The 26,689-nt window shown below is 44.7% G+C and overlaps 1 protein-coding gene across 6 annotated transcripts in view; it reads left to right on the top strand.

The window, feature by feature from the left end:
• The window catches only part of itpk1a (inositol-tetrakisphosphate 1-kinase a), a 201,733-nt gene that overhangs the window by 141,743 nt on the left and 33,301 nt on the right, over positions 1-26,689 (top strand). For 5 of the 6 annotated variants that reach the window (XM_078406789.1, XM_078406788.1, XM_078406786.1 and 2 more), the window contains one exon: positions 695-812. The exons of the other annotated variant lie outside the window; for it this stretch is intronic. In XM_078406789.1, the coding sequence (XP_078262915.1) occupies positions 695-812 (118 nt within the window). The remainder of the gene's footprint in view (positions 1-694; positions 813-26,689) is intronic. 6 annotated transcript variants of the gene reach the window in all.

Raw genomic sequence — 26,689 nt, 5'->3', positions numbered from 1 at the left:
GCAGTTTCTCTGAGAATTTCCCCTCTCGGCCTCTGTATTCCCATTTATATTTCATCTTCAGACCTTCCTTGCCCTTCTCCGTGTGAGAGGATCCTGCTTTCCCAGCCTGGTCTGATGGATAAATGCCATCTTCCGAACTTGGGGCATGTGTTTTGGGCTCTTTCATCGCCCAAGCTTGAATACTGATTGTATCGAATTACTGATCCGAGAGACGTGAACCTTATATAGACTCCAGCTCACAAATTTGCAGTGCCTCCAAAACTGGACAGTATGACTGTGTCAAGTGACCACTCTTGTAACAATGGAAGGAAAATTGGTTTGGACCTACCGCTCTCTCGTGAAAATTAGCCAAGGATACAACTCCTTGCTTCCAGCATTCAATGACCTGCAACGTTTAAGAAGCAACGAGACAGGTACATGGATAGGACAGGTTTAAATGGATATGAGCCAAAGTCAGGCAAGTGGGACTCGTGTAGATGGGACATGTTGGCCATGTAGGCTAGTTCGGCTGAAGGGCCTGTTTCCACGCTGTATGACTCTATGACCTGTGGCATTAATAATCTGACCAAACTAGGAGTGGTTGCTGGGAAAGGAAATGGATAAGCAGTGGATGAGAAACCCCTCAATATCTGAAGATGTAGAAGTAGAACATGTTCGGAGGAAATACGCTCAAGTACTGTATCTTTCTTTTCAGGATTATATTGATTCGCACCCAGAGACCATCATTCTGGACCCACTCCCTGCAATCAGGACCCTCCTGGATAGATGTAGGTCCTATGAGCTGATTCGCAGACTTGAAGGCTGCATGCAAGGTACGGAAAGTGGTGAACGTGGATTGCTGCAACTCTAAACGGGGAATAGATTTACTAATTATCTGTTGATTGACCTCCTTGGAACCTGAAGTGCAGGAGATTTTTCAGAGATCTTCTGAAGATATGAGGGTTCTGACCACGCCAGAGCCTTGTTACAGCTGTATGGAACTTTAGTCAGGGCCGCGTTTGGAGTATTGTGTGCAGCTCTGGCTGGTCCTTTATAGGAAGGATGTGTAGGCATCGGAGAGGGTGCAGAAGTTTATCAGCATGCTGCCTGGATTGGAAGTTCTTAGCTACATGGAGAGTTTGGATGGACAGAGTTTCAACAGAAGTCTGTGGAGGCCAAGTCAATGGATATTTTTGAGGCGTAGATAGATAGATTTTTGGCTGAGTCTGGGTGTCGGGGGACATGGGGTCAGGAGGGAGAGATAGATTAGCCATGATTGAATGGCGGAGTAGACTTTATTGGCTGATAGGCCTAATTCTACTCCTATCATTTATGAACTTATGAACTTGGTTTGTTTTCTCTGGAACATTGGGTGCTGAGGGGAGTTTGGGTGAAAATACATAAAATTATGGGACGCATAGATGCAGCCAAAATCTTTTCCCCAGGCTGGAAATATCAAAGACTTCATATCAAAAATAAGGCTGCACGGTGGCACAGCGGTAGAGTTGCTGCCTTACAGTGTCAGAGACTTGTGTTTGAACCTGATCACGGGTGCTGTCTTTACGGAGTTTGAACGTTCTCCCTGTGACTGCATGGGTTTTCCCCAGGATCTCCGGTTTCCACCCACACTCCAAAGACGCACAGGTTTGTTGGCTAATTGGCCTCTGTAAAATTGTAAATTGTCCCTGGTGTGTGTTGGATAGTGTTAATGTACAGGGATCTCTGGTCGGCGCGGACTCGGTGTGCCAAAGGGCCTGTTTCCACGCTGTATCTCCAAAGTAAACTAAACTAGAGGGCACATAGCTTTAAGTTTGAGAGCAGCAAAGTTGAAAGGAGATATCCGGGGCAAGTTGTTTTTTTTTTACACAGTAGCAGGTGCCTGGAACGAGCTGTGGTGGTGGCACCAGATACGAAAGTGACATTTAAGAAGCTTTTGGGCGGGCACATGGGTATGCAGGTAATGGAGGGATATGGATCACGTGCAGGTGAGGAGATTAGTTTAACCTGGGATCATCTTCTGCACGTGTATTGTGGGCTGAAGGGCCTGTTCCTGTGCTGTACTGCTCTATGGTCTATGTAAGTGCATGATAGCACCATGCCGCCTGCCCGCCCACCTGCTGGCTTGGTGGTAAAGGATCTTTTTGGGCCTGATTCAGTAGTAGAGTGCGTTCTAGTTTTGCTTGTGCAATGTGGCAGATTTGAGGTAGACACAAAATGCTGGAGTAACTCAGTGGGACAGGCAGCATCTCTGGAGAGAAAGAATGGGTGTCGTTTCGGGTCGAGACCCTTCTTCAGACTGATGTCAGAGGAGTGGGCGGGACAGAGATAGAATGTAGTCGGAGACAATAAGACTGGTGGAAGAACTGGGAAGGGGGAGGGAATGGAGAGAGGGAAAGCAAGGGCTATCTAAAGTAGGAGAAGTCAATGTTCATACCGTTGGGGTGTAAGCTACCCAAGCGAAATATGAGGTGCTGTTCCTCCAATTTGCACTGGGCCTCAATCTGACAATGGAGGAGGCCCAGGACAGAAAGGTCAGATTGGAAAGTGCTGAGCAACCAGGAGATCGGGTAGGTTAAGGGAGGAAGGGGGAGCATGAGCGGAGCTGTGGGATATCGAGATCCTAGTGAGAGCCTCATCCATAAAGGAAGAGGGGAACCACTATTTCCTAAAGAATGAGGACATCTCCGATGACCTGGTATGGAAAACCTCATCCTGGGCGCAGGTGAAGCGTAGACGGAAGAATTGGGAGTAGGGGATTGAGTCTTTACAGGAAACAGGGTGGGAAGAAGTGTAGTCTAGATAGCTGTGGGAGTCAGTGGTTTTGTAATAGATGTCGGCCAATTGTCTGTCTCCTGCGAAGGAGACTGTGGCAGATTTGAGGATTGTGCAACATCAGCTTCAGGGCTGGGACTGTGGGTGAAACGAATGATGCTTCACTGTGGGACAGAATCTGAGCCGGTCTGGAGGAGTGACTGCTTGGTTGACACTCGCCGGGGAAAGAGCCCCAGCATTGGCTTGGTTCCTGGCATCATAGAAACACCAGGTGTAGAAGGCGGCCATTCAGCCTCAGCGCAAACGTGGAGCCACTGGGTCCTTTTAGCTGAAATGCCCAGTTCCGGTGATTGGAAATCTGACTCCCCTGCTTTGTGTTATGTTAGACACTTGGACAACCTGGCTTCAGATGATGCTGCAGTGCTTACAGCAGCAGCCCCCTTGCTCGTGTTTAAATATCAGCTAAAAACATTATAAATCTCAGGAGCAAGGCATGCCAAAGCAAAGTGATGGTGAAAAGAGGTGGCTTCTGACTTGGCCCGACATGGATGTTCTAGGACATTATTAACATATCCTTTCCGTCGGTTAGGGGGTGTGTCTGAAAATTTGGCTCCAGAATAAAGACTTTACTTTGGAGATACAGTGCGGAAACAGGCCCTCTGGCCCCCCGAGTCCGCTGCCAACCAGCGATCACCCCGTACACTAGCACTATCCTACACACTAGGGATCATTTGTGATTTACCGAAGCCAGTTAACCTACAAATCTGAGGTATTTATTCACAAAATGCTGGAGTAACTCAGCAGGTCAGCCAGCATCTCAGGAGAGAAGGAATGGGTGACGTTTTGGGTCGACTCCCTTCTTCAGACTGATGTCAGGGGGGCGGGACAAAGGAAGGATGTAGGTGGAGGCAGGAAGATAGTGTTTCCCAAACAGTCTTTCCAGGTGAGACAGAGGTTCACCTGCACCTCCTTCAACCTCATTTTGCATCCGCTGCTCTAGATGTCAACTTCTTTACATCGGCGAAACCAAACGCAGGCTCGGCGATCGCTTCGCTCAACACCTTCGCTCAGTCCGCCTTAACCAATCTGATCTCCCGGTGGCTGAGCACTTCAACTCCCCCTCCCATTCCCTGTCTGACCTTTCTGTCATGGGCCTCCTCCAGTGCCATAGTGAGGCCCACCGGACATTGGAGCAACAGCACCTCATATTTCGACTGGGCAGCTTGCAGCCCAGCGGTATGAACATTGACTTCGTTTAGCAACCTACAAATCTGTGTGTCTTTGGAGTGTGTGAGGAAAACGGAGCACCAGAAGAAAACCTACGCAGTCATAGGGGGAACGTACAAACTCTGTACAGACAGCACCCATAGTCAGGATCGAACCTAGGCCTCTGGCACTGTAAGGCAACAACTCTACCACTGCGCCACTGTGCCGTTCAAGAGATGGCCGTTTGGTTAGTGTACAAACCAACAGCTGCCTCTGGTATTGGTTAAGTCACCCACTTGTGGCATAACTCACAATGTGACGAACCCTAGAATTACTGGATGTCCATTTTAAAACTCTTTGCCAAATAGTGGGATAGATCTACTGATTCCCTAATCACTTTAGAACTCTGTTCTGTATGTTTATCCTTCCTATGGTTGCATGCAATGTTCTGAGGCTGTTGTGATGTGGAATGAAACTATAGAGAATCCATTGAAGGAAAAAAGAACAGCTGGAAGAACTCATTGGGCCAAGCAGCATCTGTGGAGGGAAATGGACTGTCATAGTCATAGGAACAGAATTAAGTGATCTGGCCCATCGAGTCTACTCCGCCTCGGTCATGGCTGATCTATCTTTCCTTCTCAACCCCATCCTCGTGTCTTCTGACTGTAACCTTTGAAACCCTTCCTAATCAAACTACCTGCCAACCTCTACTTTAAAAATCCCCAAACACTTGATCTCTACAGCTGTCTGTGGCAATGAATTCCATAGATTCAACACCTTCTGGCGAAAGAAATGTTCTCATCTCCTTTCTAAAGGCACGTCTTTTTATTCTGAGGATGGGCCTCTGGTCCTTGACACTCCATTAGTGGAAACATCCTTTCCACATCCACTCTATCCAGGCCTTCCAATTTTCAACAGGTGCCTTCAAATGTTCATAGGTTAACCCATCATCCCCGGGATCATTCTCTCAAACCTCCCCTGAACCCTCTTCAACGTCAGCACATCCCTCCACGGATATGGGGCCCAAAACTGATCACGATACTCCAAAAGTTCACACAGATGGTCATATTTTTGCTGGTGCTTTATAGGGAAGGTTGGCTGTGGCCTTATTCTGCTGTGCATGAATACATTATCCCCATGGTTGACAGTAATGACTGGAGTGTAGTATTGATTAAAATATAATGTGACAGCAAGGAGCACTGAAGACCAGTGGGAACGGATCGAAGACAAAATGTTTTTGTTCTATCAGTTTAGTTTAAAGATGCAGCGCGGAAACAGTCCCTTCATCCCACCGAGTCCGCAACGACCAGCGATCCCCGCACATTAACACGATCCTACACACAGTAGGAATAATTTACACTTATACCAAGCCACTTAACCTACAAACCTGCATGCCTTTGGAGTGTGGGAGGAAACCGAAGATCCCTGAGAAAACCCACGTGGTCACGGGGAGAACGTACAAACTCCGTACAGACAGCACCCGCAGTCGGGATTGAACCAGGTCTCTGGGACTGCTGTAAGGCAGCAACTCTACCGCTGCGCCACTGTGCCCCCCATGCTGTTCAAAGAATACCCTTTCTTGTGCTTCTAAGCAATTGCCAACATTTTGAATGATTTGTCATTAAATACACATCAGAAAATGCCGGAGGAAAAACTATCCTCTCTAAACTCCTATCCTTGAATAGAACAGCAGGTTGTTGCCTTGCCCTTGGGACGAGGAAGATCTGAGAGTTAACTATTGAAAAAACAATTGTGTTTAAACATGCCAAAGATGAATTGTATAACCAGTTTAAATGTCATAGACTAAATACAGTTCATGTAATCCTGTTAGAATGTTAAACAAGATATACTTATTGCACCTCCTTGTCAGTATCTTGTATTGGACAAACCATAAACAATCCCATCAAGGCCAATCTAAAGTCAATCTCGTGCACTGACACATCTGTTTGATTGAAATATCTGCAGTTCATCATGGGGTTTATGAAATATCAGCTTTTGAATTTTAAAAGTTGGCAGGGCCCAATGGAATAATCCTTGGGGAGGTGCTTCCGCTGCCTCTGAATCCGTGGACAAACGTGGGTTGTTTTCTGTGTAACAGAGGTGGTTGAGAAAAGACTTAATTGTGATGAATAAAATCATCTTTTTGTCCCTGATTTTATTCGTCGCCAATCAAGGTGAATAAAATTATAAGGAGCTCAGACAGTGTTAACAGGAAGGGCCGTTTTAGTTTCGGTTTTAATTGAGAGATACAGTGTGGGAACAGGCCCTTCGGCCCAACCGAGTCCACACCGACCAGTGGTCCCCGCACCCTCACACTATCACTATCCCTCACACTCTGGAGACAACTTACACTTATAAGCCAATTAACCAAGAAATTCCTCCTTATCACAATAGACAATAGGTGCAGGAGTAGGCCATTCAGCCCTTCGAGCCAGCACCGCCATTCAATGCGATCATGGCTGATCACTCTCAATCAGTACCCCGTTCCTGCCTTCTCCCCATACCCCCTCACTCCGCTATCCTTAAGAGCTCTATCCAGCTCTCTCTTGAAAGCATCCAACGAACTGGCCTCCACTGCCTTCTGAGGCAGAGAATTCCACACCTTCACCACTCTCTGACTGAAAAAGTTCTTCCTCATCTCCGTTCTAAATGGCCTACCCCTTATTCTTAAACTGTGGCCCCTTGTTCTGGACTCCCCCAACATTGGGAACATGTTTCCTGCCTCTAATGTGTCCAATCCCCTAATTATCTTATATGTTTCAATAAGATCCCCCCTCATCCTCCTTAAGGAACATCCTTTAATTCTGAGGCTATGACCTCTAGTCCAAGACTCCTCCACTAGTGGAAGCATCCTTTCCACATCCACTCTATCCAGGCCTTTCACTATTCGGTAAGTTTCAATGAGTTCCCCTCTCATCAGGCCCAGTGCTGTCAAAAGCTCATCATATGTTCATCTGGTCTTTCCTGGGATCATTCTCATAAACCTCCTCTGGATCCTCTCCAGCACCAGCACATCCGTGTAATGTTCCTGAGCATGTTCTCAACCTTGCTGGAGTTGACTTGTCACCTTGAGCTCTCTCCTGGGATTACTTCCATAAACACTGCGTTGAACTTTAAATATTAATTCCCGAGAATGAAATGCTGCCCTGCCTCTTATCCATTTTCCACTTTGTTTTGTTTTAAACTGCTGAGTCTGAAGTGGCCTTCAATTCACACACTCTGAAGCCTGTTTTGTTTGCAAGAACTCAGTCTTGAACATAGGGATACGGATTATTTTAGTTAGGGTTCATTTTTAAATGTTAGATAAAAAGCTTTTTCTAACAATTTTGCAGTGGCATCTATTGTGTGTTGTGATTTAATTTCCCTGTGTGTGGTGTCTAGACTACCATCTGCTGCATTAGCTTTAAAAGATTTCCTGTTCTCGGTTTGTAAGATTAATCCACTTGAGGGACGGGCCATAATATCTTGGCTCTGGGCACCCATGTGTTGCAGTTTGCAGCAGATAGAATCACTGAGAGTGTACAATCAGAGGTGACTATGGCTCGCTGGATCCATGGTGGTTTTTCGGTAGAGCAATCTCGTCAGTCAACTTTCTGCCGCCTTCAAGTTTAGGTTCAATTTAGTTTCATTTTAGTTTGGAGATACAGCACGGAAACATGCCCTTCGGCCCACCGAGTCCGCACCGACCAGCGATTCCCGCTCGTTAACACAATCCTACATGCACTGAGGACCATTTACAATTTTTACCAAGCCAATTAGCCTACAGACCTGTACGCCTCTGGAGTTGGGGAAGGAAACTGGGGCTCCCGGAAAAAAAACCCATGCAGGGGAAATTGTACAAACTCCGTATAGACAGCACCAGTAGTCAGGAATTAACTTGGGTCTCTGGCGCGCTGGAAGGCAGCAACTCTGCTGCTTTTTTTTCTCATTCCTCCCCCTTTCTCCCAACGAGACACGAAATACTAACCACCTATGGCACATCTGGTTCCTTTGTAAAACACCCTTGTTTACATCTGGAGGATGTGACATCTATGATGTCATCTGAAGAAGGGTCTCGACCTGAAACGTCACCCATTCCTTCTCTCCCGAGATGCTGCCTGACCTGCTGAGTTACTCCAGCATTTTGTGAATATTACAAAGATGAAATTGGCTTAAGAATATAAGATCAGGAATAGGACATATGGTCCCTCAAACCTGCAGTAGGATCAAGGCTTATCTGATTGTTGGCCTCGGCACCATTTCCTCACTTGCCTCTCATATCCTTGACATCCCCAAAGTTCAACAATCAGTCCATCTTTGCTTTGCATATTCTTACTGATTTTGCATCTGCAGCTCGCAATGGGATAGAGAAGGTCCAAAGGGTACAATCCTTTGAGTGAAGAAATTCTCCCTTCCTTCAGCCTTAGGGGTATTATTTTATCTTGGAGTCATGCAGCACAGATACAGGCCCTTCGGCCCAACTTGTACATGCCAATCAAGGTGCCCCATCAAAGCTCGTCACATTTGCCCACATTTGGTCCATATCCCTCTAAACCTTTCCTATCCATGTACCTCTCCAAGTGTTTAAAAAAATATTATTGTAACTACCTCAACCCCTATCTGGCAGTTCATTCCCATACATCCAGCACTCTGTGTGGGGAAAAGGTTGCCCCTCGGGTTCCTATTAAATCTTTCCCCTCTCATCTTGAACCAGTGTGCTCTTGATTCTTGGATTTTGATTCTCCTACCCTGGGTAAAAGTCACTGTACATTCACCCTATCAATTCCCCTCCATGTCCTGTGCATTCACCCAATCAGTTTTCCTGAGACACTCCCCCATTGTTCGAGAAACATTATCACAGCATCTTCCGTATCACATCCAGAAGGTATAAGATCCATCTGCTAACCTTTTCATCACTAGACAACCTATCCGATCAATCTACTGAACATTCTCTGTGCTGCCCTGAATGGAATCCATATACTAAAACTCTCGTTTGTTTGTTTGTTCCTGAACTACAGCCAAAACGGTGCACGATAGCGCGACAATTTTAGGCCCACCTTACTCACCGTCGTCCCTTTGGTGCTAATGGAAGAAGTTTCATTGAAATCAGTGTTATATTTTTAAAGTTATTCACATTTTAAAGTTTAAATCTATCTCCTGGGGAGGGAGGGGGTGGAGGGAGGGAGGGGGTAGGGATGGAGGGAGGATAAGGGGGTTTGAGGGGGATGGAGGAGGGAGGGGGGTAGGGATGGAGGGAGGATAAGGGGGGTTAAGGGGGATGGAGTGGGGGGGAGAGAGGGGGGTAGGGATGGTGGGAGGATAAGGAGGGTTGAGGGGGATGGGGCGGGGGAAGCGAGGGTGCTGCACCAATGCAGGAGAGGTTTGGGCCCAACGGGTCCACCTGGTCTAGTAGATCCTTAAGTATGGACACCGTATCTACACATAGGAGTCAGCTGATCAAAGTTTATTGGGAGTTGTAGTGAGGCTCCTACAATAAAGGTCATTGGCATTGAATAATAAAATGATCACATGTAAGATACATTGAGCTAATGGATCCAAGCTTGTCAACAAATATTTCTCCATTTTAAGAAATTACACAAATCTTCTCTTACGTTTTTATTGAATCTGTTTCAGCAACTTGTCATTTTTTGAATATATTGTCTTTTGATTAGTTTTCATTTGCAGGCCAATGTTTTAATCCTCTTACACTGCACATATTTGCTTTAATTGGATTCTTTGTTAATGGCACTGTAACTTTAAGTGGATGTAAATCAGACGAAGCAGAGAGCCTAAGCTTGTTGATTAGATGCTGTTGGATAAATCATGGCACCGAGAGAATTGGAGTTTTCAAATACTTGTCGACCCAGTTACAGATTAATCAAGAGCTCTTCACATACTGCTTGAGCGTCACTTATTATAAAATGTTTCAGTGTCGGCACTAATTCAATATTACTCCATTATTCAACTTATGCACACTACATGTAATTGAAAATGGAGCAGCACAGCACGGTTCAGTGACTGGGTTCAGTTCTGACCTCCAGTGCTGTCTGTGTGGAGTTTGCACATTCTCCCTCTGTCTGAATGGGTTTCCCTCAGATGTTTCAGCTTCCCACCCTGTCCCAAGAATGTGCTGAAGATGGATACAAAGTGCAGGAGTAACTCAATATGGAGAAAAGGAATAGGTGACATTTTGGGTCGGAACCCTTCTTTAGACACACTTCTCCAAAGATGCAGGTGGACCCGCTAAGTTACTCCAACATTTTGTGTCTAACTGTGCATCTGCACTTCCTTCCTAACCAAGAATGTGCTTGCTGGAGGGCTAACTGGCTGCTATGTAGTTGGTTGTTAGGCTAATCAAGGGCTGTCAATGGGCATGAGTGAGGCAATAGGCTACAGGAAATAAGTCTGGAAAATAAATAGTTGGAACGCTATGAAAAATGGCATAGACTTGAATGGCCGAATGACGCTTGTCTATGTCATAAAGAAATACAAAGTTGACAGAACTAGTTTAACATTGGAACTACCTGTTTGCAAACTCACCATACCATCCTGCGCTGGTTCACAATGTCCTTCTGTGTCATACATTTTCCTTGATGAAACACTGAGTACTACCTCATGTGCCACTGAAACATTCAGTGTTCTGTGGAAAATCTGCTTGAAGCCACCCTCTAAGACAGAACCGATCTTGTGACTATATGGCGCAAGGAAATAAATGCAGAATATGTTTCATGCAGCAAACTGCGCATGTCTACAAGTAACAATTTTGATATTTTTCAAAGTTGTCCTCTTTCAGCTTATATTTGATCATTTTGTTTGCCCTGAATCAGACCAGATAGCTTACGGGCATCATCAGATGACATGGCAAATGGCCTGGTATTTGGGGCACAGGGTTATTTTTTCCTCTTGAACTTCCCAGCTTCAATAGAAAGCATTCTACAAATGAAAATAGTTTTAACTGAACAAAATAGATTCTGAGAAGTTCTGCTTTGTACTGAAGTATTCCCTTTTACTATTCAGCCAAATTGTGTTCAATGCAATTCTGTAAGCAGTCAGGGAATGAAGAGACAAATCTGAAGCGTTATTTAATAGTTAAGCCAAGAGTGTTTTATTGTCATATGTCCTGAAAACGGAATAATTAAATTCTTACTTACTGGGTTAGTTTAAATGCTTTAATTATATAATGTTTGCAACTAGCTTTCAACTTCATTCTGTTAAATGTCATGCAGTTAATTTGAGCATTTCGCTGCTTTCATGCTTTAATTTCATTTCCAAATTCTACCAGTTCTTTAAGGCAAAATAGTTTCATTCCGTTATCAAAGAATTCTTGATTGTCATGTTTTTAATCTAATGAATGCAATACTGTTTTTCTTGCAATACTGTTTTCAAGGGAGAGTTAGATTTAGCTCTTGGGGCTAAGGGAATCAAGTGATATGGGGAAAAAGCCGGAACGGGGTATTGATTTTGGATGGTCAACCATGATCATATTGAATGGCGATGCTGGCTCGAAGGGCCGCATGGCCTACTCCTGCACCTATTTTCTATGTTTCTTGGTCGATTGGAATGCTCTATGCTCAATTCTGTTGGAGATTGTTGTACTTTTAAGCCTTCCATTGTGGCTTTCTATGCAGCCTCTACTCTTAAAGTTTGCTTTCTGAACTGTGTTTAGTTTAGAGATGCAGAGTGGAAACAGGCCCTTCAATGCACCGAGCCCATGCCGACCAGCAATGTCTATACACTTGCACTATCCTTCGCACTAGGGACAATTTACAATTTTTACTAAAGCCAAATTAGCCTACGAATCTGGACGTCTTTTTGGGGTGTGGGGGGGAAACCGGAGCACCCTAGGTAAAACCCATGTGGTCACGGGGAGAACATACAAACTCTTTACAGACGGCACCCGTAGTCAGGATCGAACCCGGGTCTCTGGCGCTGTTAAGGCAATAACTCTACCAATGTACCACCATGCTGCCTTGCCATGACTGATCTGATCATTAACTTTGATTCCAATTTCCCTATCTGTTCCTTGTAAACCAGACTCTCCCATATTCCAAAGATCAATCTATCTTGATCTTGAATGTACTCACTCTGACTCAGCCTCAGTACTCTGAAAGAATTGTACTCCTCCAGAGTAGAATTCTCACCGCCTTCTCCGTCTTAAGCAGCTGACCCCTTTTCCAGATATTCTTTTTTGTTTTTTGCTACAAGTCATACCGAACGCGTAAGTTGTGTTTCTGTTCCTGTTCCTTTCGATCAGAGTAGCAAACGGGTAAAGATGATCATCTAGGAAGTCAACTAAGAAATGGTATAAACCTTTATTCACACATGGACCTTAAAGGCAACAACTGAATATTGAAGCACATGCTGCATTATGGCAATTTGGAAAATCATATTTCTTTAAGATCCACCCATGGTCATTGGTATAATTTTAGTTTAGTTTAGAGATACAGCGCGGAAACAAGCCCTTCGGCCCACCGGGTCCGCGCCGACCAGCGATCCCCACATATTAACATTATCCTGCACACACTAAGGACAATTTGTACATTTACCAAGCCAATTTACCTACATACCTGCACGTCTTTGGAGTGTGGGAGGAAACCGATTATCTCGGAGAAAACCCATGTGGTCACAGGGAGAACATACAAACTCCATAGAGACAGCATGCATAGTCGGGATCGAACCCGGGTCTCTGGCGCTGCAAGCGCTGTAAGGCAGCAACTCTACTGCTGTGCCACCATGCCGCCCTATCTCTATGCTCATATGGTTAGATTGTTAGTCTTAGTTGTGGGTTGAGGAAAGCCAGGTACAATACCCACATCTCTTCTGTAGAGAAAGAGAGAAGATTGCCAGAGGCAAGTCCAATTTTGGACCGTTTATAGAGAATCAGAGCAGGAAATGATCTCCCTCTGCTAAAGATGCAACAACCATTTTAGTTTAGTTTAGAGATACAGTGCAGAAACTGGCCGTACAGCCCACCGAGTCCGCACCGACTAGCGATTCCCGCACGTTAACACTATCCAACATACACTAGGGACAATTCACAATTTTATCAAAGCCAATTAACCTCCAAACCTGTAGCTCTGGAGTGTGGAAGGAAACCGGAGCTCCCCAGCTGTGCCACCGTGCCGCCCTATTCTTGCCATTTTTGGAGCATAATTTTTTTTTTAAAGCCTGGTTGATCTTTCCTTAAAGCTTGACTGCCAATAACTGACCTGTATTGGGATCAACATTTCAACTCTTGCAATAACTGTCATGAACACCAGTTAGGAGACATTGAGACACAAGGAACTGCAGATGCTGGAATCTTCAGCAAAACGCAAAGTGCTGGAGGAACACAGAAGATCGGGCAGTATCTGTGGAGGGATTGGACAGGTGAAATCTTGGGTCGTGATCCTCCTGACTGATTCCAGTTGGGGGCGGGGGAGTTAAATCTGGTCAAGAGAGGTGGGGGTGAGACAAAGCCCTCGAGTGATAGGTGGATACACATTGGGGGGGGGAGGGGAGGTGTTGATTGGCAGATAGGTGGGGAGAGCTTGGAGATGGGAGTTGGGAGAGATTGTTGTCGGGGAGAAAATTTTGATTGCTGCCCATTTTAAATGCCAGGTTTGTGTTCAACCACGTCAACCCGCACACCAAAGATTCATTGTGATCAATGGTTAGATGAGTGGGCCATTGGAGTTTGTATTAGTGCTGTGTCATCCAAGCCCCAGCAAAATGTTAATGCGTCGGGAAGGAAGAGAACAGGTTGGCGATCAAATGGATTTATCCCTATAAAACTGGAATATTGCTGTGCCGCTATGGAACTGGGTGGAATAGAAGGCAGAAATGAACCGTTCTTGCAAGTGCGTTGGCGAAGCTGTGTTCAGAGTGAATGGAGTTTGTGATGGATCAGACAGCAGATGTGTGTGTGTGTGTGTGTGTGCATTCATCTGGAACTCAGATTCACTTTCCCTGAGGAAGCGAGATGTTGCATTGAATTAGAACATTGTCCTTTCACCCTGCAGGCTTGGGATTCATCCCAGACCTTTAGGATAAAAGCTTAAAAGATTTAGGGATTGCATTGTGCAGTCAGACTTAGACTCGTCTCCAGTGTAATAATTCCAACATGGTTTGGATCAGTTGTAACTAAAGATCAAAATATATACAGCACAAAATATAATAGTGAGGAGAGCTCCAATTATAGCTCCTCTGTCCCTCCCTTCCCCTCCTCCTTCCCAGATCTCCCTCTATCTTCCTGTCTCCACCTATATCCTTCCTTTGTCCCACCCCCGACATCAGTCTGAAGAAGGGTCTCGACCCGAAACGTCACCCATTCCTTCTCTCCCGAGATGCTGCCTGACCTGCTGAGTTACTCCAGCATTTTGTGAATAAATCCAATTATGCTAACTTGGGTCAGTCTTCAGAAACCAGATCTTGGCGCTTCATTACGTGAATTATGTACAACTGGCTCTCAACCTGACGAGTACATCATTTTAGGAACAAACGCAACCCATGTGCATCAAAAATGAATCTTTACTTGCTTACTTTTAAAAATAAAATTCTTGCATTCCTCTATCCTACTTGGTATTGATTGCTCACGAGAATGGTGCTTTGTGGCATGCACTGTATCCTATGGGAAATATCAGTATATTTAATCTAAGGAGTAAGATGGTATTGGCTGTGCTCTGTGTTGGCAGTGTATGGTTTCGCTGATACTTGTCAGACTGGCACAGGAAGAGTTTACCCCTCGTGGGACCAGGAATTAATTGTAGCCCTCCTTGGAGTACTTCTGATCTGATCAATCAACTTGGATGAAAACTGGAATTTTCCTGGTCGGAATAGCTCAGCTATTAAGTTGCTTCCTGCTATGATCCCTAGCTGCCATGGGAAGTATCCTTTGCTGAAAAAGAACATTGCAATTTCATGAGTGCTCCGTCGTAACACTTCTGTTGAATACACAAAAATAATCATTGTTTGAGGAATTGAATGTCTTGCATTTAATTCCAGCTTGTTTTCTTATTTGTTCTCCAGATATGGATGACATTTTGGTTTATCGAAGATGCCCCAATAGATGGTGGGGGTTTATGCTATGTAGTGGTTGCTTTATAATTGAGCCTGGGAGGATAGTAAAAGTCAGCCATGGCCTTGGAGTGTTGGATAAATGTATAGTGAGCCAGTTTACATTTTATTACAATCCAGCAGTTTCCAATGCGATTAAAGCGGAAACTGATTAAATATGTGGGTCAGGCAGCATCCGTGCAGAGATAAACAGGGTTAATGTTTTCAGTCTAGTGAAAGGTCATTGGTCTGAAACCTTGACTCTCTTTCGCTCTCCAAGATGCTGCCTAAAGCGCTGAATGTTTCCAGCATTTTGTTTTTACTTAAAATCTCAAGGATCTGCGGCCTTTTGGGTGTAGATCAAACTGCATTAGGATGGATGGGTACTTGATGGTTGGCATTGCCAGGGTGGGCCAAAGTGGCTCTTTCCATACTGTATGACTCTGAGTTCCTTTTTGTGTTGACCCTTAATCCAATCTGAATCCAATAAACCAAGCTATAATTGGAGGCCCAGTCAGGAACTTCTTGGATAACCAAGCTGAAGAGTTATTGTGGAATCTCCAGTGAAGATTGTTCCTTGGATTTAAACGGCATGTTAGTCTCAGTCTGAGCAGATAAGTTTCTTGACTAAGCAACTGAGGAAAATTATACACGGCCAATTGAGAGGGACTCGTACCTGTATTAAGTTTTACTGGAGTTTAGTTTATTGTCGTGTGAAAAGCTTTTGTTGCGTGCTAACCTATTAATGGGCAAGCGATATTTATTTGCAATAAAATAAATGATCATTTTTACCATTTAGCAAACTTCCCTTCACACTCCTGATGAACCTCCATCTGCATCCCAAGTTTCCCTCTTGCCACCTATCCAAACTCTTGAGAATTTCCTTGATATCCTTGGCTCCCTTTCTTTCTTTCCTCCTTCCTATGCTGTTCTGGTTTGTGTTCTGGTTACCCAATGGTAACAAGTGGAAATGTTCCTCCTGCAAATCTGCTGGGTTCAGTTGCTACAGATCTATGTGTGATGCTTGCCACTGGACCATCCTTGTATTTCTGTTCATCCAAATTTCTTTGCCACCACCCTTTTTTTAGATGATTTTCCAACTCATTCTCGATAACCATGTAATTCCCCACGACGTTTTGAAGTCGGCCCTCTCCACCTTTAATGAGAACAGCAATCCTAAGTTTTCTGTTCTTTGGAGTAGAGCAGGGCAACACTGCGGTGTGGCAGATAATCTACTGCCGCTCAGCTCCCGTGACCCACTCTTAGAATCGTAGAGCTGTACAGCCCATCGGTCCAAGTTGTCCAACTGAACCACAGTGGCCAAGAAGGCACAACAATGCCTCTACTTCTTTTGAGGACTGATGAAAACTGGCTTGGTTATCAATTCCCCCCACAGATGCACCATGGAAAGTATCCTATTGGAACGTATCACAAGTTGGTTTGGAAATTACTATGCCCTAGACTGCAGGAAGTGGCAGAGAGTTATGATTGCAGCCCAGTACTTCACACAAATTGGCCTCACCATCCCCCCACCCCACCCATCCCCCCACACCACCCTTCCCCCCACCTCCCAAAACCGACTCCATCTACAGTTCACGCTGCTTCAGAAAGACAGCCAAAACCATCAAGGATCACTTACACTCCAGTCATTCTCCTCCTCCCCTCTCCTGCCAGGGAGAAGGTACAAATACAGGAAAGCAAGTACCCCCAGATTCAGAAATAGGATCTTCCTCATTGTTATCAGACTCTCATATAAGCTAAAGGTATAGTCTTAATCCTCCAACCTACTTCATTGCGGCCTTTGTACTTTTTCTTTTTCTATTTGCACTTTCTTTGTATCTATAACACTGTAATGCCGTAGCACTTTATTCTTCACCCTGGTTATTTCTCTCTTTGCACGACCTGTTGCACTTGTGCATGGCTTGACTGAATTCATGCATGGTCTGATTTGACTGGATAGCACAAAACAGTGTTTTTCACTGTGTCCGAGAACGCGTGACCATAATGAACAAAATAACGATTCCTTCTTCCCAGTGCCTGGCCATATCCCTCCAAACCGTTCCTGTCCCTGTGCATGTGTCTTTTAATTGTCATCATTGTACCTGCCTCTTCCACTTCTCCAGGCAGCTCCTTCCATATTTGAACCACCCTCTGTGTGGAAAAAGGGCCCTTTGAAATTTTCCGCTCTCACCTTAAACCCGATGCCCTCTAACTTTCGACTCGCCTACCCTGGGGGTAAAAGTCAGTCCCTTAACCTTGCATTCTACGAAAACAGTCCATATCATGGTTTTCTGTAACACAGAACAACATTGCCTGTGTATGCGTCAAGAAACACGAGTTGAAAATAAATATTTGGTGTTTGTTTATTTAGATTTTTCAACATAAGTTCCAAGAGCATGTATTTTATTTTTTGTCCATATCTCAAATTTTCATGCAGGGATTTGTGAAAATTGTAAGGGCAATTTTCCATTAATGCAACAGCTGGGGAAAGCAGAGGTCGCCTGTATACGACCAAAGTATTCTTGACAACTTGGCAAAAACTAACTGCAGAAGCAATGACCTGTTCTCGGTCCTGAGAACAGATCCAATCACAATGTTGGCCTGGAGTTGCAGCTGCAACTTTCTCTCTCCATAATTGTTTTCCCCCTGAATGTGCTGTCCCCTTGACGACCTGTGTCTGCTCTTTTGCAATATTTAAGTATTTGTACAAATGGGAAATGGTACGGAACAGTGAAACTGGTCGAAAGTATTTGCTGGGCTGAGCCACAATAAAGAGCACGAGTCCATAGTGTAATAAATGACGTGGAATCTTTGCTCACCTACTGGTTTATGAGCATTACTTCATCGGTTCTTGTTGTTCGGTTATTTTGTTTAGAGTGGTCTACTGCGGAGTTGGATGATAACCGGAGCTATTAACCAGAATGCCACAACCTTTGGTCAATATACAGCCGAGGCCTATCAGAGCGAGTACAATCAGGTTGCCAGAAAGCGTTTTTTTAATTGCCGGCTGGAGATGTTGTCACAGCTGACTCTGTCTAAACCACAATGCGCCTATTGTTTGTGCAATATTAAACTAGCAAAAAAAGGTTCATGATATACCACTGCTGCATTCTCAAAAGGCTCATTTAATTTTGTTCCACTTCTTAAGGCAGCATGGTGGCACAGTGGTAGAGTTGCCGCCTTACATTGCCAGGGACCCGGGTTCGATCCTGGCTATGGGTGCTGTCTGTACGGAGTTTGTACATCCTGTGACCTGCATAGGTTGTCCCCAGGATCTTCTGTTAACCCCCACATTCCAAAGACGTACAGGTTTGTGGGTTAACTGGTGCGGTACAATTGTAAATTGTCCCCAGTGTGTGCAGGTTAGTGCTAATAGGCGGGGGGTCGCAGGTCGGCACGCACTCGGTGGGCCATCGGGCCTGTTTCCATGCTGTATTTCCATTTTACTTTGTGCCTTCTCTTTCTTGTTAGGAGTTCAGTTTGCAAAGGCGAGTCCAACCAGGCTGCTTGGCATTGCTGTCTATGTACCCAGCCTGGTCCCATGCATGTATTTGGGGTCAGTGAGGGCAAGCATTGAAGCCAAATAGTCTTGGATATCCAGGAGGAGCCAGGAGATGGAAAGATTACCAGCTGCTGGACTTACACGCCAGCATTTGGTTTCAGTATGTGTAGGGAGGAACTGCAGATGCTGGTTTGAATGAAGACAGACAGAAAAAGCAGGTGTAACTCAGCGGGACAGGCAGCATCTGTGGAGAAAAGGAATCGGTGACGTTTCGGGGTTGGGGTCTGAGGGAGGATCTCAACCCAAAATGTCACCTTTACCTTTTCTCCACAGACACTGCCTGACCCGCTGATTTACTCCAGCTTTTTGTGTCTGTATTTGGTTTCAGTATGGTCTACAGTTAGTCAGGTGACATTTTGCTGCTGCTACAATGCTCAAGCATTTTGCATAGAACCTCAATTGTTACGTCAGAGAGGAAAAGGTAGCAAATAATGACAGGTGCTTTTCCCATTACTTTAATTTAGTTTAGTTTTTTTATTATCATCTGTGCCGAGGTACAGTGAAAAGCCTCTGATTGCATGCTATCCATTCAAGGAATAGACCATACATTAATACGCAAAAAAAACTATACATGCATGAAGCCATCCACAGTGCACAGATAACGGATAAAGAGCAAGATATAACATTGAAATCCTATATCGTCTGATTAAAGAAAATCTCCAATGAGTAGATGGGAGGTCAGGACTGGACTCTAGCTGATGAGTGGACTGTTCATTTCCCTGACTACAGCTGGGAATAAACTGTCCCTGAATCTGGAGGTATGCGTTTTCAATCTTCTGTACCTGCTGGGGGAAGGGGGTGCCAGGGTGGTTCCCTGATAAGCTAATTGTTGGCTCGGGATGGTTTGACCCCATGAGGGATACATTGTTATGAACTGTGGGACTGATTAACCAGCTTTTAATGGAGGAAGGGGGAGGAAACTGAGGGGAGGAGGGAGGGAAGTGTATGTAGAAGTTCCACAACCCCCCACCCCTCCAGTCCGAAGAAGGCTCCCGACCCGAAACGTCACCTATCCATTTTTTCCAGAGGTGTTGCCGGATCCGCTGAGTCACTCCAGCATTTTGTGTCAATCCTTGGTGTAAACCAGCATCGGCAGCTCCTTTTCATTACAATCTATGGACTCGGGTGCGTGGTCCATGAATATTGTAATTGGACAGTTTTACATTTATTTTGTTTCCCAGCTGCATCGACTGGGCATTTCCTGGTTTTAGATTGGTGATGGATGAATCAGTTCCTGCTTGGAAGAGTCTTGTTTACACAGTTTGGCTCCTGCCTGACTGGAACTCTTCCCTATGCTGGGAGCGCTTGGCAAATGTTTACATCCGTGCTCTGAATTTTGCTGCTCGACACTGAAATCAGCTTTAATGTGAAATATGTTGTGGTTGTTGTCCATGAGCTTCCAGTTGCTTTTCACTTTAATACTCCATCCCACCTCTACTCCATCCTACCTGTCTGTGCCTACCTGCACTGCTTCAACAAAGCGCAATGTAACAATAATCCCGGGCCGGCACAGTGGCGCGGCGGTAGAGTTGCTGCTTTCCAGCACCAAGACCTGAGTTTGATCCTGACTACAGGTGCTATCGGTACAGAGTTTATTTAGTCTCCCTGTGACCTGCGTGGGTTTTCCCCAGGTGCTCCAGTTTCCTCCCACACTCCAAAGACGTACAGGTTTGTTGGTTAATTGGCTTTGGTAAAATTATAATTTGTCCCTTGTGTATAGGATAGTACTAGTGTACTGTTCGGTGGGCAAAAGGGCCTGTTTCCACACTGCATCTCTAAACTAAACCTCTTCTAGTTAGGCAGGTATTGCCTTCAGGACTCCATATCGAATTAACCAGTTTTAGTTGGTTGCACCAGACTAAACCAGTCTGACATCAGTGGTGGGGAAGATGCTGGAGTCAATTATAAAAGACGAAATTGCGGAGCATTTGGATAGCAGTAATAGGATCGTTCCGAGTCAGCATGGATTTACGAAGGGGAAATCATGCTTGACTAATCTTCTGGAAATTTTTGAGGATGTAACTAGGAAAATTGACAGGGGAGAGTCAGTGGATGTGGTGTACCTCGACTTTCAGAAAGCCTTCGACAAGGTCCCACATAGGAGATTTGTGGGCAAAATTAGAGCGCATGGTATTGGAGGTAGGGCACTGACATGGATAGAAAATTGGTTGACAGCCAGAAAGCAAAGAGTGGGGATAAATGGGTCCCTTTCAGAATGGCAGGCAGTGACTAGTGGGATACCGCAAGGCTCGGTGCTGGGACCGCAGCTATTTACAATATACATCAATGACTTGGATGAAGGGATTAAAAGTACCATTAGCAAATTTGCAGATGATACAAAGCTGGGTGGCAGTGTGAACTGTGAGGAAAATGCTATGAGGTTGCAGGGTGACTTGGACAGGTTGTGTGAGTGGGCGGATGCATGGCAGATGCTGTTTAATGTGGACAAGTGTGAGGTTATCCACTTTGGTGGTAAGAATAGGAAGGCAGATTATTATCTGAATGGTGTAAAGTTAGGAAAAGGGGACGTACAACGAGATCTGGGGGTCCTAGTGCATCAGTCACCGAAAGTAAGCATGCAGGTACAGCAGGCAGTGAAGAAAGCCAATGGATTGTTGGCCTTCATAACAAGAGCAGTCGAGTATAGGAGCAAAGAGGCCCTTCTGCAGTTGTACAGGGCCCTAGTGAGGCTGCACCTGCACCTATTGTCTATTGTCTAAAGACATAGAAGGAAAATAAACCAGTTTGGCAGGAAAAGTAGAGAATCAATGAACTGCAAATACTGGTTCATAAACAAATACATAAAGCGTTGGAGCAAGTCGGCGGGTCAGGTAGCATCGCCAGAGAACAAGCATGGCTGACGTTTAAGGCAGGGCACCTTCTTCAGACTGATTGTCGTCGTGGGTAGGGGAGGGGACAAAGCTGAAAGAAGAAGAGCTGGACAAAGCCTGGTCAAAGTGACAGGTGGATACAGGTGACGGGGGTTTTGGAATTGGTAGATAGTTGGACAAAGGCCAGAAATGAAAAGACAAAAGGTGTGAGAAAAGAATAGAAGAGTTATGAATTCTGAAGTCAGAATGTAGGTGGGAGGGGGAAGTGGAGGGAAGGAAGAAATAGATGCGAGTCCAGCTGTGGTACTGGGAAGATTGAGGGGAGGGGATTGGGGAAAAAAGGCTTGTTTGTAGGTTCGTTACCTAAAATTGGAAAATTCAATGTTCATACCGTTGAGTTGTAAGCTATCCAAGCAGAATATGAGGTGCTGTTCCTTCATTTGCATGTGGCCTCACTGGCAATGGAGGAGGCCCAGGACAGAAAAGTCAGTATGGGAAAGGGAGTTGAAATGGTTTGTAACTAGGAGATCCTAAAGGCCTTGGCAGACTCTTTAAAGCAATCCATCTCGATATTAAGGCAGAGATGCAATGAACTGTAGATTCTGCAATCTTGAGCAAAGCTGGAGGAACTTAACGGGCCAGGCAGCATCTGTGCGGGGAATAGACGGGACGCATCTGAAGAAGGCTCTCTCCACAGAGGCTGCCAGACCCACTGAGTTCCTCCAGCACTATGTTCTGCACATATTAATTCGCCTTTTCTTTCTACAGGCATTGCCTGTTCTGTTGGACATTTCCAACATTCTCCTTTTGGTTCTAGTTTTCAGCAGCCACTTTGACTTGCATTGCGCAGCTCTATGTTTGCCTCCCTGCCTCCTCCCTCTGTGTGTCTCCCCCATCCCTCCCACCCAGATGCCTCAATAAACACTGGATCTCCTGGGCAAACCCTGCCGTCACTCCACCCAGTCAGAGGTATTTCATTTGTCATAGTCATCCCTCCACACCCTCTCTGCAACGTAAAACCAACTTGTTTTTTTTTCACTTGGCCAGTTCTGGCAAAAAGCCATTGCCCTGAAATATTCATTGCTTTGTTCCCCCACACGTGCTGTCTGACCTGCGAGGCATTCCCAGCGTCATCTGTTTATCATCATATCATCATATATATTCAGCCGGAAACAGGCCTTTTCGGCCCTCCAAGTCCGTGCCGCCCAGCGATCCCCGTACATTAACACTATCCTACACCCACTAGGGACAATTTTTACATTTACCCAGCCAATTAACCTACATACCTGTACGTCTTTGGAGTGTGGGAGGAAACCGAAGATCTCGGAGAAAACCCACGCAGGTCACGGGGAGAACGTACAAACTCCTTACAGTGCAGCACCCGTAGTCAGGATCGAACCTGAGTCTCCGGCGCTGCATTCGCTGTAAAGCAGCAACTCTACCGCTGCGCCACCGTGCCGCCCAATAGACGTTTGACATTTTAACGTGTCATTTGCTTGAAGCTTAGTGAAGCTCTGCTCCCAACATTTATCAATTGTGTTTTGGAATTTTATCATGGAGGATGAGAAGTAGGAGGAAGCCGGAGAAAACCCACGCAGAGGCAAAGTAAATGTGCAAGCTCCACAGAACCCAGATCACCTGAGCTGTGAGGCTGTACATCTTTGGAGTATGGGAGGAAACCGGAGCACCCGGAGAAAACCCCACCTGGTCATGTCGAGAATGTACAAACTTCGTGCAGACAGCCCCCTTGAGCAGGATCAATAGACAATAGGTGCAGGAGGAGGCCATTCGGCCCTTTGAGCCAGCACCGCCATTCAATGTGATTATGGCTGATCATTCTCAATCAGTACCCCGTTCCTGCCTTCTCCCCATACCCCCTGACGCCGCTATCCTTAAGAGCTCTATCTAGCTCTCTCTTGAATGCATTCAGAGAATTGGCCTCCACTGCCTTCTGAGGCAGAGAATTCCACTTCTGAGGCAGAGAATTTACAGTGCCAGTGATCGAACCCAGATCACTGGCACTGTAAGCCAGAAGCGCTACCACTTTTCCATTCTGCCACCCTTTTGTTGATTCCCACCAAATGTATATAATTAACTCTGTTCCTAATTCAGATTGTTAACAGCACATCTTGTGGACTGGACCTCAGTCACACCAATCCTTCAATGGGGTCAGCCTCTCCCCTTTCCGCTGCTGAGGTGGCTGTGATCAAAATCGTCCAAACTCCAGTCTCTCCTCCAGACTGATCAACTGTTCTCTTACTGGTATAAATGGTACCAGCCACATCGTTGCCACATGGACAACCTTGGTCTCTACCTTATCGGACTCTGCTCTGTTCTTTCCACACCACCCCACAACCACTGAAAACTCATCTGTTTCCTTGTCTTTCTCGTTCTGATAAAAAGATCATCAACGTGACACAAACGGATTGATTGTAATCACTATTGTCTTTTTGCTGACTGGTTAGCACGCAACAAAAAGGTTTTCCACTGTACACGTGACGTTAAACTGAACTGAATGATTCTCCACAGATGTATCGGAAGGAACTGCAGATGTTGATTTAAACCGAAGATAGACACAAAAAGCTGGAGTAACTCAGCGGGACAGGCAGCATCTCTGGAGAGAAGGAATGGGTGACGTTTCAGATTGAGACCTTTCTTCAGACTGGGTCTAACTAGACCTTATCCCTAACTAGTCTGAATAAGGGTCTTGTCACCCATTCCTTCTCTCCACAGATGCTGCCTGCCCTTTAAATTTTTTTTTTTAAATGTCTATTTTTAAAATTTTTAATTTAATTAATTACAGTGCATATAACAACAACAGTAAACCCCATCCCTCCCCTTCCCTACATAATCATGAAAACAAACAAACCAAAACAAACAAATAAATAAATTAAAATAATTTTTTTTTAAAAAGACATAACTACAATGTGACAAAAAAAGATAAAAGCACAAAAACATGAGGCAAGGTAATTTTCACAAGTCAATTATTTCAGTATTTTCACTGCTGGATTCAAAGAAGGTACAAAAGCATGTGGCATTGAGGGGATAGTTTTACTTGTCCTTAATATGCTGCAGCACTGGGTTCCATATGTTGAAGAACTTTTGAGGGTTGCCAGACAATTCATATCTCAAAAACCTCTCTACGTGTAAGATGCCCATTAATTCTCTTAACCAAGTCTCAAACTGAGGAGCAGAGTCTGATTTCCATAGTTTCAAAATACATCTGTTGGCAATTACCATACCATAAACCAAGATTGTGCGAGCATTATGGTCTAGCTTCTCAAGTGTTGTGGAATACCCGAATAGAGCAGTTTCAGGGTCCGGAGTTAAAGTGACGTTTAAAACAGTAACCATTTAAACCATTGAAATAAAAGACACCAAAAGTTGTGAAGTTTTGGACAAGTCCAAAAGTGGTGAGCGAGTGTACCCTCAGCGGTCTTGCATCTATTACACAAAGGTGAGAGATCAGGAAAGATTTTATGCAGCTTAACCTTAGAGTAGTGTAATCTGTGTATAACCTTGAATTGAATCAGTGTAGCCTAGAATTAATAGAACAGGATTTTATACTTTTCAGTACTACCTTCCAGACATCGTCATCAATTTCAATGTTAAGGTCTTCTTCCCAGGTTTGTTTTATTTTTAAAGTAGATTTATCTAGTTTGTTTGAAAAGATACCTACAAAAGATGAGATTAGGTTCTTTGCTTCCGGGGGACCCAGCAAAATTTTGGACAATGAGTCGTCTTCGGGCAGGGACTCAAAAAGCGAATTGTTTTGTCGAACATAATTTCTCAGCTGTAAGTACCTGAAGAATTGAGTTTTGGGCAATGAGAACTTGGATTGTAGCTGATCAAATGATGCAAAGTGTCTATTTATGTAAAGATCTTTTATTGTAACTATCCCTTTACAGCTCCATTCTCTGAACGCTGTGTCTGTAAATGATGGGGGGAAAGCGTGGTTATGCCAGATTGGGGCGTGCATTGACGTATTCGGAAGCTCATAAGCTTTCCTAATTTGGTGCCATATTCTCTGAGCATTGGACAGAGTGAAGTGATCCTCTCTAAGAGCATCTCTAGCATTTTCTAGCCCTTTTGAGCATCTCTAGCATTTTCTGTTTTTATCTTGGAATCTGAGCATCTGCAGTTTCAAAATTCTTTTATCTTTGCTTGTCGGACGACTGAGTTAGGGGCATATATGCTTACCTGACTAAGTTGAACTCTACAATCTTCTGCCTTAGTTTTGTATTCAATTGCTTGTTCAAGCATTTTTTTTTGTAGTTTGGTAGTTCAGCACTGTTTATGCTGTATTGTAACCCTGAGGAATACTTGTTGATTGCTTTGCCTGTTTTAAACTGAGAATTATTAGTGAGTCGCGTGAGGTAATGCAGTGCAACAGCAAGATTCGGAAATTTGAAGCTAATGGTCTTACAATCCTGACCTTGACTATTCTGATAGTCAGAACGGTGCCTGGATTAGGGGATATTAGCTACAAGGAAATAGACCCAAAAAGCTGGAGTAACTCAGCGGGACAGGCAGCATCTCTGAAGAGAAGGAATGGGTGATGTTTCGGGTCGAGACCCTTCTTCAGACAAGGAGAGGTTGGACAGACTTGGATTATTTTCTTTGGAATGCCGGAGGTTAAAAGGAGACCCGATGAAGGAGATGTGTAGGGCCAGTTTTTTTTATCATAAAGGGTAGTGATTTTCTGGAATGCCTTACCAGGGGTAGTGGTGGAGGCAGGTACAATAGTACAAAGGCAACTTTTTGGGAAGCTTTTAGGAAACTTTTAAAAAGGATATGCAGGAAATGGAGGGATATGGATTATGAGCAGGCAGAATGAGAGTTGGTTTTGGCATCATGTTCAGCACAGACATTGTGAGCCGAAGGGCCTGTTCTTGTGCTGTACTGTTTTACCTTCTATATTCAATGATGGTGTGTCATGAGCGATGAGGGGGAGAGGGATGAGTGCAGACACGAACCAGAGTGGGCTGGATCATCCAGAACAAAAGCTCGCTCCTTATAATCCAAACCCACAAGACTTACTTTCTCCAGATGTGGAGTCATCTGCTGCAGGCTGACAGCCTTTGAGAAGTTGTTCCTGTCCAAAACCTTTTGGTCTTAAGTGTCTTTGAAAGTTAGAGGCAATTAATATCATTCAAGTGCGTTCAAATAATTAAACAACTAAAGAGTGAATTCTTGGTTTTATTCTCTATTGTAAATCTAAAGTAAATTCTTTAAGGGCATTTCTGCCCTGTTAAAAATCTGAATAGATGAATGTAAACAATTTGGGTTATAAATTCCTTCTCTTTTGATAAATAAGAGGGATTGG

Source organism: Rhinoraja longicauda, chromosome 10 (genome assembly GCF_053455715.1).
Source record: "Rhinoraja longicauda isolate Sanriku21f chromosome 10, sRhiLon1.1, whole genome shotgun sequence".
In the NCBI taxonomy this organism is placed as follows: Eukaryota; Metazoa; Chordata; class Chondrichthyes; order Rajiformes; family Arhynchobatidae; genus Rhinoraja; species Rhinoraja longicauda.
Note: the sequence above shows the minus strand (reverse complement) of the source record. Positions and strands in the feature narration are given on the sequence as shown.